This window comes from Neovison vison, chromosome 2 (genome assembly GCF_020171115.1).
Source record: "Neovison vison isolate M4711 chromosome 2, ASM_NN_V1, whole genome shotgun sequence".
NCBI lineage: Eukaryota > Metazoa > Chordata > Mammalia > Carnivora > Mustelidae > Neogale > Neogale vison.
The window spans coordinates 44,280,825-44,293,852 of record NC_058092.1 but is presented as its reverse complement, the minus strand read 5'-3'; the positions used below and the strand labels follow the sequence as shown (position 1 = coordinate 44,293,852).

General features: G+C 47.6%; 1 protein-coding gene across 1 annotated transcript in view; it reads right to left on the bottom strand.

Annotated features, from left to right (window-relative positions):
* MROH7 (maestro heat like repeat family member 7) overlaps positions 1–2,582 on the bottom strand; it is a 44,902-nt gene extending 42,320 nt beyond the window's left edge. Inside the window, exons 1-2 of the mRNA XM_044238309.1 lie at positions 2,502–2,582; positions 443–1,748 (exon numbers count right to left, since the gene is read on the bottom strand). Of these exons, the coding sequence (XP_044094244.1) occupies positions 443–1,673 (1,231 nt within the window). The 5' untranslated portion in view covers positions 1,674–1,748; positions 2,502–2,582. The remainder of the gene's footprint in view (positions 1–442; positions 1,749–2,501) is intronic.
* Between the last annotated feature and the right edge of the window lie 10,446 nt (positions 2,583–13,028).

Here is a 13,028-nt window from a genome sequence, read left to right as displayed (position 1 = left end):
GCTGAGCCTAAAGCCTGCCTGCTCTGTTGGCCAAACTTGAACCTGAGAAGCCAGGTCTGAAATTTAACTGGAAAGAATTAGAGGCATACATTTTGAAAGAAATGCATAGTTAGCTATGTGCCTCATATTTTGGACATAATAATGCATTATGATATGGAGATATTTCAGTTAGGGAAATTGAAGCTCGGAGAGATTAAGTAGCTTGTCCCAAGTCACACAGCAAGCAGAGGCTGAGAGCTGGATTTCTTGTGTTTAATTAATACGTTTCATGCTGTCCACTGCAGCCTGTTCCTTCCCCCACTGTATGCTGTTCCTTTCCCACTATATGCTGTTCCTTCCTCTTCCCACTCCTCTTCTCTAGCCTCCTTGCCCCCATGAGTCTGAATACAAAATTCTTCCCGGGTAGTGCCCTCTCTGGGGCTGTCACCCCTGCTGTACTCACCCTCTGGGATGCTTTGGAAGGCTTTGGTGTCTTCGTCTGTGGTGGTACAGGTGGGGAACCCCAGCGGGAACTGACCTGTCTCAGTGCTGACCATCTCACCCCAGCTCCCCAGATTCTCATCCAAGGGTAAGGTGTGGATGCTGTTGCCCTCAGAGTAATCCTGCTGGCTGCTCAGTGTCAGGGTGGAGGTGTCACTGAAGATGAGGCTGGAGCCCAGGCTGACAGTCTCATTGGAGCCCAGGAGCAGGGTCATGCACGAGGGTGGAGAAAGGGTGGGGTTGGGTCCATGGGTGCTGGAGTGCAGGCTGATACTGTCACTGGGGCCAGGAATCAGGGTCAAGCATGAGGCCTGAGTGATGGTCATGTTCAAGTCAGACCTGGGATTGCCATTGGAAGCCACGTTGATGGTTCCCTTAGAGCTTGTGTTCCAGGCTGCTCCAAAGGTTCCCTTTGCCACAGACCCGGAGATCTTCTGTGACACCACAGTGATGGTCTCGTTGACATCTGGGATCAGAGTCCCACTGGAACCTCGAGCTGCATGCAGGTCTGGCTTGGAGGTGTTTCTTGAGCCCGCACCAAGTATCTGTTTGGTGTCTGGGTCCGGGGGAGAGTTGGAGGCTGGAATAAGGAGTGCTTTTGAGCCTGGCCTGGAGACACACTGGCCCACAACCAGGGCTTCTCTTGAATAGGGCCTTATAAATGGGTCTGCTTCAGGCCTGGAAGGGTTGGAATTACTCTGACCCAAATCAAAAATCTGGCTTGAGTGGGAGTTGAAGGCCTCCTTAGAATTGGGCCCTGTGTGACTCCCTGAGCTCAGACCCTGGGTCCCAGTAGAGCTGGGGCTCAGAACGAGGTTTGAGGCTAGACTTACGGCCTTCTGGGAGTTAGGCCTGGAGACATGTTTTGAACTCAGGCCCAGGACTTCACCCGAATGGGAAGTGGTGATCTGGAGGGAGGCGGGACCCACAGCCCAGCTGTCAATAGGCCTGGGGGTGTTACCAGTCACCAGGCCAGGGGACTCCTCTGACACAGGACTCAGACTTGGATTAAGTTCTGGAACAAGGGCTGAGCCAGGATTTGGAGGTGGGCTCATAACAGGAACGAGGCCCATGTCTGAGTGAGACCCAGAGATGGTACCAGAGCCTACATCTGTGACCTCGGTGATGCTAAGACTAGGTGTCATCTCCGGGCTTTCATGGAGGACCGCACTAGCCCCTGGGCTCAGGGCCATGCCCAGTATGGCAGTCTCTCAATGCCGCTACTCCCTTCTCTCCAACAGCCAACTGTTGAGCCCCCTGCAATGCTCCTGGGAGGGAAAAAGGCAAATTCAGCGTGCTTCACGTTCTAAGTCATGCTTAAAACCTTTCCACGGCTCCCCACTATCCTTAGGATGAAAGCCCTTGCAGGACTTCCCAGGTCTGTCGTGACCACACCCAGCCCACCTTTCCAGATCCATCTACACAGCCCCACCCCTTGAGCTCTGGGTCCCAGCCACATCCTCATTCCCCCCCACCTTGTTTCTCTGACCACACCCTGCCTCCTCTCAGCATTCTGCCCACCATGCAATTCTCTTGGCTTGAAACCTCCTCGTGCTGTCCTTTGCCAAGCCCAATCCTCCCAGCAAAATATTCATCCTACTTTATTCCAGTGCCCCATTTCATGATCTAGCCTCTGATAGAGGTAGCAAGACCCATGCTCATCCCCAGCCTCTAGCACCCAGTGGGAAGTCCATAAATACTAGACCAAGGTAGAAAAGGGCAGGGAGGAGCCCCTTTAGGGGTTAGCCAACTTCCAGCCTACATTTCTAGAATTACTCTGCACACAGCTGTGGCACTAGATTTTCAAAGCAGCCCCTGGCAGAGCTACCCACTGGCCTTAACAGTTTGCTTATTCTGGGGGAGGCAGGCTACCTGGAGGAAAACCGGGGGGCAGACCACAAGACCAGAGCCGCCTCACACCAGCAATCCAGCTGCTGGGTGAACTCCCCAACCCTCCCCGCACCCTACCCCACTCCCACACTTGGGCTCCTCTCCCCGTTGGAACCATTGGGACAGCTCACCTGCATTCATGGTGTTCTTAAGCAGGACTGGGCCCCTGGGAGGAGACAGAAGAAGACCGAGACAGCTGAAGTGTGTTTTCTCAGTGATTGCTGAGCAAAGTCTACAGGCCAGGCATGCACATCTGCTAAGCAAATCTGCCCTACACACACACACACACAGTCCTCAAGTTAGATATTAATGCCCCATTATATACTTAGGGAAGTAGAGGTCAAGGAAAGGAATGTCACCCACCCTACCAGCACTCAGGGAAGCCAAGACCCTCTCTTTATGCCTCATATCCACCTAACTCCTCCCCGGCTTTTCCCACTGTTTTCAGGACATGTCCCTAACTCTCAGCAGAACCTAAAACGGCCATCTGTGTCTGGCCTTACTGCCCCTTTCACTTCTCTTACCCCTTCATACTCCCTTCCCCACTCCATGCCACCACCACTCAATGCTTTTGTGTTTCTCCAAAGAGCCAGGCTCCCGGGTACGGTCTGGGTCTTCCAGGAGTTGGGCACACCCTTCTCCAGACTCCTTCCCTGGCTAGCACCTAAGGCTTCTCCCTTCAAATATTGACTTAAGAGCCTTCCAGGTCCCCCGGAAAGGTGAGGTCCACTTGTAAGTTCCCAGGGTATCTTGACCACTTCTCCCTTGTTGGTGCATAATAATATCTGGTCTCTCCACTAGGTAGCAAGGTCTCCGAGAGTCTAGCACAGCACCTGGCACACAGGAACCGTTCGGTAAATAAGCTGCTTGCTTCCTCTTTTTATGTCTTCTTCATTCACTCATTTATTCATTCGCTAGCTCATTTCATCACTCATTCATTTATTATTCATTCACACACTAACTCATTCACTAACTCATTTACTCATTCTGTAAATTTTGCTCTGCGTCTTTATAGCTTGGCTTTGGAAAGACCATAGATTTGGAGTCATATGGCTCTGGATTCCGTCCCAGTTCAACTTCTTACTAGTCTGAGTGAGCCTGGGCAGGAGACTTTCCCCATCTGGCCCTCATCCTGCTCATCTCTAACACAGGAAGAATCAAGCCTGCCACCCATGGTGGTACAGGTTTCAGTGCCCAACACAAAATACGTGGGCTACCGAAGGTCCTCTCTAAATGAAAGCTACCTTTCCGTTACTCTTTGCCGGGCACTGCGGACAGAAAGGCGTAAGGTGCTCAGAGCCCAATGAGAACTGCCTTCATTCCAAGCAAGCAGATCATGAATAGTTTCACATTCTGCCTCAGCCCCAGAGCGGATTGGACCCTGAAGCTAATGGAATTAAAAAATTCAGGACTCCTGGCCTACACACCCCCTTTCCAAGTGCACTATACTTAATTTGTGTTCACAGTTTTGTCTTCTTTGACTCAAAGAAGAGCTAAAAAAAATCTTCCATTTCCTGGATCTTCCCTTCATCACCCCTCCCACCTGTGGATATGCGTGTGCGCGCACGTGCATACACACACGCACACACCATAGTTATCAAAGAGAGGCGTTCAACCTGGAAAAATATGCACCAGGTGCAGCCTCTGAAGCCATGTGTTGGATTTTCGAAGGCCTCCATGGTTTGGGCTGTGGACGAGAACAATCCCCATCCCTCTAATACTCCATCCCTCTAACAGAGCAGGTGTGTAGTACAGGCTCCCTGGGCAGAAAGTTACAGCTCTCAACCCTAGCTGACCCTCCCTGAACAGATCTCCCCCACTTTCCCCCTCTTCTTTCCCTCATCCTCTTCTTTCATCTTGCAACAGACAGGCAAGGCTTCAGGCCACCTGCCAGTGACTGGGGCAGCCCAAGTCTTACCCTCCACCAAAGGGACATCCGTGCATCGGGAAGAGTGGTGGTTGTTGCCGGGCTTGGGTGGGACACTGCAGAGCCAGAGGAGCTCGGTACTGACTCGGCAGCCACAAGCTACCTACGGGCCTTTGCTTCCCAAGCCCAGGGGCCCCAAATAGGGAGGGCAGAGGAAAGGTATAAAGCAACTAGCTGATCCTATCTAAGACTGAGAGAATCACTGATGGATTCCCATCCTCTCTCCTCCGTGAACTCTTCCAGGCCTTGAAAAAGGGTTCCTGGAGCTCTCCGGGGGTGTAACTATCAGTGGATCTTCTAGCTCCTCATAGAGAACACACTTATCAGCTATATGGGCCTGGAACGTGTTAAGTAACTTGTAAGTATGCACCCACACATCTGTGTGTGCACACACGCATCTGACATCAGGGCACCTGAGGCCTAGAGAATCCCAAACAGAACTTGCCATCTTTCCCCTATATCAGACCTTCCTATTCTCTTCCATTTCTAGAATCTGGCAATGATATCATCCTTGTCTACTCTCTTTCTCACCAGCTGCATCCAATTTTGGCCAAGTTCAGCCAACGCTGGTTCCAGAAAAGCTCCCAAATATCTCCCCCTGTCTCTATCACCCTTTCCAAACCCTAGAGCAGATACCATTGCCTAAGACCCCTGTATCTAGGGACTGCTCCCAAAACACCATTTTCCAAATTGAGCAGCACATATCCTCCTTTAAAATTGCATTCAGCCGTGTGGTGCTTACATAAGGCTAGACATACAGAAGAATGGAATAGAACTGAGAGTCCAGAAATAAACATATGCATCCACGGCCAATTAATTTTTGACAAGGATGCCAATTCCATTCATCGGAGGTAGAACAGTCTCTTCAACAAACGGTGGTAGGACTACCATGTTTCAATAGGCAGAAAAATGACATTAGACCCCTACCTCACACTATATATAAAAATTAACTCGAAAAGGAATGAAGATGTGTCAAAGCTAAAATTATAAAACTCTTAGAAGAAAACATGTGGATAAATCTTCACAACCTTACATCTGGTTTCTTGGATGTAACACCAAAAGCACAAGCAACAAAAGAAAAAAAGTAAACTAGGCATCATCAAAATTAAAACACTTGTGCATCAAAAGACACCATCAAGAGGTGAAAAGACAGCCTGCAGAATGAGAGAAAATATTTATAAGTCATATATTTGATGAGCCCAGTATCCAGAATATAAAAAGAACTTTTTTTTTTTTTTAAAGAGGCTCCATGCCCAGGATGGAGCCCAGCATGGGTCTTGAAATCACAACCCTGAGATCAAGATCTGAGCTGAGATCAAGAGTCGGCCACTTAACCGACTGAGCCACCCAGACACCCCCAGAATATATAAAGAACTCTTAAAACTCAACAACCAAAAGGCAAGCAATCCATTTTTAAAAATGGGTAAATGAGACTTGAATTCAACATTTTTCCAAAGAAGATATACAAATATTTAACAAGCACACAAAAATATGCTCAACATCATTAGTCCTTAGGAAGATGCAAATCAAATCCATGATGGGATATTACTTTATACCCACTATAATTTTTAAAGTGGAAAATGACAAGGGGCACCTGCTAGCTCAGTCAGCAGAGCACATGACTCTTGATCTCAGGGTCATGAGTTTGAGCCCTACATTGGGCATGGAGATTACTTTTAAAATAAAAAGTTTTTAAAAAGTTTAAAAATTTTAAAAAGCTTAAAAGTTAAAAATTTTTAGTTTAAAATTTAATTTTTTAAAATTAAAAATTAAGTTTAAAATTAAAAAAAAAAGAAAATAACAAGTGTTGACAAGGATACAGAAAATTGACAGCCTCAAATAGTGCTGATAGGAAGGTAAAATAGTGTAGACTCTGTAAAAACCAGGCTGGCGCTACCTCAAGAAGTTAGGATCCAGCAATTCCACCACTAGCTATGCACTCAAAAGAATTAGAAATGGATGCTCCAACAAAAACTTGTACCAAACTGTCCACAGTAGCACATTCCCAAGAGCCAAAGTGGGGAAACAACCCACATGTCCATGAGCTGGCAAATGGATGAACAAGATGCTTATCCATGCAAGGGAATATTATTCAGCCGTAAAAAAGAATATACTCGCTAAGGACAAACTGAAAATACCATGTGAAGTGAAAGAAGTCAGACACAAAGGCCACATATTGTATGATTCCATTTGTGTGACATATCTAGAATAATCAAATCTAGAGAGACTAAAAGCAGATTTAGGCAGACAGAAAGAGGTTGCCAGGGACCAAGGAAAGAGAATGGGAAATGACTGTTTGCTGGGTACAGGCTTACTTTTTGGAGTGACAAAAATGTTTGGGAACTAGATAGTGATGGTGGTTGGACACACTATGAAGGTACTAAATGTCACTAATGGTGAATTTTATGCTACGTGCATTATGCCACAATTTTTTTAATGCATGTACCAGGTAACAGGGCATAGACTCACTTTTCCCTGCTCCTCCTTTCCAAATACAACTAAATATCCTAGAAATGATTCAACCGACAACCATAAAAGGACTCTGAAAGCTAGGAAGAAGGCAGTGGACTAGCTAGGAACCTCAGGACTGGACAGATGACACTGGGTGCATTCCTTGGGCTTTTCTTTTCATCTCCTATATATCCCAGACTGGGCACCAGAGAGGCCCACAGACACAGATCTGCCAAGAATATGTATGTGCTTACACACATACAAAGGGGAAAAAAAGCCTGTTCCCTGGCCAAAGGACCAGGGTAGGGGAAGCCGAACAAGAGACAGGACCCCAGTCCGGAGCTCTAATCCCCAGTCTATATCTGGAGCAGCAGCAGACCAATCTACCTGCAGGAGCAGTGTCAGCAGAGCCCTGCCTCTTGGGGCTCTCCACCCAATGGCAAAGAATTTACCAGGTCCCACAGCTCCTGGCCTCCCAGTGACAACAGGTGGTCATGGGAAGCACCGTCTTACCCCTGCAGGTGGTACCACTGGGAATGAACAAGAACCCCATCAGGGCCAGAAGAACAAGGCATACTAAGCCTCTTAAAACAACCATTGGAACAATAGTCCATAAAGGCAGGCCAGGACCTACATTCTAAACCTTAACAGGTTGATTGCCAGCTAAAATAGATTTAAGTAAGATCAAAAGTCTCTTAACATAATGTCCAAGATATCAAGGACATAATCAAAAATTACCCACCATACCAAAAACCAGGAAAAAAATCTCATCTCGAGAAAAAATACCTAATGCCAACACTGAGATGAATCAGATGCTGGAGTCTGCAAGAACGATTTAAAAGCTGTCATTATAAAAATGCTTCACCAGGCAACTACCAATCCTCCTGAAACAAATGAAAGACTAGAAAATTTTAGCAAAGAAATAGAAGTTATGAAAAATACAATAACTGAAATTAAAATAGAAGTTATTTTAAGGACACAACTGAAAAAATTTTAAATTACTAGGTGAGCTCAATAATAGGGTAGAGGGGGCAGAGGACAAAATAAGTGAAATTAAAGACAGCAATGAAATTTACTTAATCTGAGCAAGAGAGAGAATGGACTAAAAAATAGGAAAAGAGCCTCAGGGACCTGTGGTGCAAAACAAAATATCTAACACTCTTAGGGCTCCAGAGGGAGAGAGAGTACTGAAAACATTCAAAGAAGTCATAGCAGAGGGGCACCTGGGTGGCTCAGTCAGTTAAGCACCTGCCTTTGGCTCAGGTCATGATCCTAGGATCCCAGGATCAAGCCCCCATTGGGACCCCTGGTCAGTAGGGAGTCTGCTTCTCTCGTTCTCTGCCTTTCTCTCCCTCTGCTTATGCTCTCTCTCTCCCTCTCTCTCAAATAAATAAAATCTTAAAAAAAAAAAAAGTAATAGCTGAAAATGTCCCAAATTTAGTGAAAGACTTAAACATACAGATCTAGGGAGCTGAGAAAACCACAAACAGGTTAAACCCAAAGAAGTTCATGCCAAATGCATCAGGATTAAACTCCCCAAAACTAAAAACGATGAAAAAAATCTTCAAAGCAACCAGAGAGCATTACATATCAGAGAACACCAATTGGAATGAGAGGATTTCTCATCTGAAACCAGGGAGGCCAGAGAGAGGTTGCACACATGCTTCCAGTGCTGAAACAAAAAAAAAAAAAAGCTGTCAACCATGAATTCTCGATCAGGCAAAACTATCCCTTAGGAATGAAGGGGAAATAAAGATATTCTAGGACAAAAGAAAAATGCATGCCAACCCAACCATGCCATTCCCCTGTAGAACCCGTCTGCGACTCCTCATGGGTTTTTAGATGATGGGGTGTAGGTAAACCTCATATTTTTTATAAGACAGATTTCTGGGCCTCCACTTGGCACCTCTGAAGGGGCGGAGGAATCAGACTTTTATCAAGCTCTCCCCACTTCTGCTCTTCCCCTAAGTGACTGGTACATTGCTGGTGAGTAGGCTGCTGGTAGAGATATCCCTGTCTACAGTGTGATTACTGTGTTTCTTTTGCCAGGATCCTCAGCCCATAGGCCTGCCCTCCCCTCCTGCTCCCTCCATTCCCTTCCCCAAACCCATATTTGAATCCCTCTCAACTTCTCCCAGTGCCTCAAATGTGCTGGCCTCCTTCTTGACTTGGGGCCTTTGTAAAACGCTTTTTTCTTCCTGTAAACTTCCCCAAGATTAGCCATCTAAACCTCCATCACATCCTTTGGCTAACATCTAACACTTCAGATGCCAGTTTAAGAGTCCCTCTCAGGAAATCTTCCTGAGACCCTCAAATGTAGGTGGGATCACTCTATTCTGGAGGATCACTCTGTTTATTTGTATATCTCCACTCTAAAAAAAAATGAACTTGTCTATGTCTGGCCATCTTTTTACCCTTGTTTTCCCAGCACATGGCACAGTGCCTAACACACAGGGGAGGTTCAGAAACATACATGGAGTAAGGGAATAGATGGATGGATGGATTGATGGATGGATGGATGTGCGGATGGATGTATAGATGGGTGGATGGATGGGTGGATGGATGGGTAGATAGGTAGATGGGTGGTGGTTTGATGCTTGGATGGATGGGTGGGTGGATGGATGGGTGGGTGGATGGATGAGTGGATAGGTGGATGGGGGAGGGATGGATGGGGGAGGGATGGGTGGGGGGGTGGCTGTCTGACAACTCTTTAAGATAGGTATCATTATCCTCACTTACTGGCATGTTAATTCAGACTATTCAGGAATCTAAAGTAATGTTTGCAAAGCCCCAGAAAATGGCAGTCAGAATTCAAATCCAATTCTGACAGCTTTTCCTACAACACCCCAGAGATTTCTGAGCCATGAATCACTCAGTAAAGCCACATCTCCCTGTTTCTCACTCCCCATTCCCGTTGCCACTTAGGCCCTACCCTAGCAGAAAAGTCCAACGAAAACAACACAACTCTCCTGATGCCCAGTTAAAATGTACCAGTCCAGGGCTTTGGGGTCAGCTGGACTGCAATTTGAAACCTACTCAGTCTCTCACCAGTGGTGTGAGTGTGGGCAGGTGGCCGCACCATGCTGAGCATCAGTCTTAATACTCAATCCGTAAGATTAGCATAGGGAATAAAATGGGTAATGTACATAGTGAGGATCACAACACCTGACCCCCAGTAGTTCCCCAGTAAATGCTCCTCCCCATCATCCCTCCCACCCCCCACCAGTAGGGATAGGGTGGAGGAACTTGAGATAAAGACCAAGTCTGGCTTCCAGGGTCTCTGCCTTCTTGCCCCCCCCCCCACCAAGCCCAGTCTACAGCATTCCTTCCGGGGTGTTCTCACCTCCCCCAACTCCCACCCACCGTACTCTCAAAACAAGCCTAAACTTTTTCCACGGGCCTTGAGCTGCTGCTATAAAGTTCAATGTGTTACCTCCACCTGGGGCATCCACGTTGTTACAGAAAATTCAGCTTTAAGCCAAAGGTATGAAGTTCTAACTGTGGAGTTACAGCCAGGGGGAGACTTTTACCCAGGAGGGGCGGGGTCAAGGTGGTAAATGCCTTGTGGAGGCTGTTGAGGCTGCCTCCACCCCTGGGACTTTCCCAGAGCCACCCCTCAGCTTACCTAGTCTCCCCCTAGCCCAGGCTGGTGTTATGGTCTTTGTGAGGTCACCATAGCTCAGGAGTTCCCAGCCAATGAGGTTCCTCCTTTTGCCTATACCGTAGCTAGAAGCTGGGAGGTATCCTTTCAAAGAAGAACCCTTTACCGCTACTGAGAAATGACCTTACTCAAACAAAGACCAGGTTCCTTGCCCAGCATTCAAGTCTCCCCATCAAAGCCCCTCACCATATGACCTTACGTATTTGTTTATCTTGGGGTGACTGATTCTGAGAAACATTGCAGGTTTGGGGTACAGCATACCTGAAGGGGAGGCATGGGTAGCAGTGCAAGGGGCTTTGGAATCAGGCAGTCCCTGTGGAGGAAACAGGAGACCCACAGAGGGAAAACCCTGGCCCAAGGTCATGACAGTCCCTTATCTCTTCCCTACTCCACCCTGCCTCCTCCACCCAGGTACAGATACAGTGAGGAGCTGGGCGGGAATGAGGGCCGGGCTGGAAGACCCAGACCCTGAAACCTCAATTCCAGGAGAAGGCAATAAAGACACTACTACTATGTTGAGTAAGATTACCAATGACTACACTGGCAAATGGCGCTGGGCACCATTTAAAAAGCTGTAGTGAAACTAACCACTAAGCTGTATTCCGGGTTACCCAGGTCGGTCTGGAAATCCTCCTCACCGCCCCCGCCCCAGGTCCCTGCCCCAGGCGTCTCAGTGCTCAACAGTGAATTCCCTCCTGCCAAGTCAGATCTCCTTTCTCTGCTCCCCACCCCCCCCCCCCCCGTTCTGCCTTCTGTGCCCCTGCCCTGCCTGCTCCTGGCTCTGCTCCCCAACCCCTCCACCTTGCTGCCTCAGGGGCCTGGGCCATCTAGAGCTCCCACCCGCTTGCTTCTTCCATGTGGCCCACCAAGCAGTATGACCAAATTTTCTTTCTCCACAAAATCCTCCTGGGACAGGAACTCCTGTCTTGTCCCAGCAGCCCCTCCCCGTCCATCAGCTGCAGTGACAAGCCTCTTCCAAGAACCCCCTCTGATTCCTCCCTCCTCTCCCCTGACTTCATGCACAAAAGTCCTTCCAATTTTGTCCAGTCTCTCCAACCCCACACCCTCCACTCTGACTCAGGTCCTCATCCCCGGATTTTGGCCAGTCTTCTAAATAGTGTCCACAGGGCCAGCTCTCCCCTGGGCTAGCCGCCACCATGACGCAGCAAGGGAGCCTCCTGACAACTCATTCCCACACCTTCCATGTCTCCCACTGCCCGCGGGGCACGTCCAAGCTTTTTGGTCTGGTGTCAAGGTCCCTCACGGTCTGTTCCTGCCTGCCTGATTCTGCTCCCTTTGGATTTTGTTAATTCATACTGTAACATAATATGCATACAGGAAACTGGACATATCACGCCAATTCTAGTGAATTCTCACCGAGCGCACCACGTAACCAGCACCCAGACCTAGAAATGGGACATCACCCGGACCCCAGAGACCTATCACTGTCCCCCACCAAGGGTATCCACTATCCCAACTTCTGATACCATCATTTAGATTTGCCTGTTTCTGTACTTCGTTAAGTGGAATTGTACAGCGACCCTTTTGTTTCTGGCTTCCTTGGTTGAATACTGTTTGTGAGATTTCATATATTTTTTCATGTGGTAGCTGCTCCTTCCAAATGCTGGCCCCCCTCTGATCTCTTTCTGCTTTTTATCTCTTTCCAGAATCTTCAAGTAGTTGTTTTTCGGTTTTCTTTTTAAATATTTTTTTTAAAGATTTTATTTATTTATTTGACAGACAGAGATCACAAGCAAGCAGAGAGGCAGGCAGAGAGAGAGGAGGAAGCAGGCTCCCCGCTGAGCAGAGAGCCCGATGAGGGGCTCGATCCCAGGTCCCCGAGATCACGACCCGAGCCGAAGGCAGAGGCTTTAACCCACTGAGCCACCCAGGAGCCCCTAAGTATTTTTTTTTTTTTAAGTTAAGTAAACTCTACGCCCAATTCGGGGCTTGAACTCACGACTCCAAGAGTCATGTGCTCCACCAAGTGAGCCAGCCAGGTGCCCCCAGGAAGCTGTTTTTTATATTCTGTCCAGAGTTTACAGCCGTTATCTCTAGGATGGTTGTTTGAAAGGAGCTGCTTTGCCATTACTAGGAGTAGAATCTCGCCTTTTAACTTTTTTTTCTTACTTTTCTTTTCCTTACTCGCTTTAGGATTTCTGAATTGGTCCGCCTTCTCGTACTCTGCTTTTCTCTCTTCTGCTTGGTGAAAGCTACATATTTCATGTCTATTACCCTAGCCATGTGAACATACACACTTACTAGCAAAGTCCGAAATTAAGTAATAGCGTCATCCACCTCCGGAAAGCCAACCAATAAAAACCGAAAGGACCTTGCAAGAGTTGTAGTCAGCCACCTGCCAACTCTGATACTATCACCCTTTATTTTAGCCCAGTTCTGCCTTCTAAACCCTGCCAATGAGACCCTATTGTTTTATGTGCTTCATGCTGCTTAGGTTTAACCAATACCTTGGTTAATATCTGACATTTTTTTAAACTGAATCTCGGACCCTCCACCTGAAGAACCACCTTCATTGGGACATCCGGGCAGCTCGGTCATTAGGTGTCTGACTCCTGATTGCGGCTCAGGTTGTGATCTTAGGGTTGTGCTGTCAAGCTC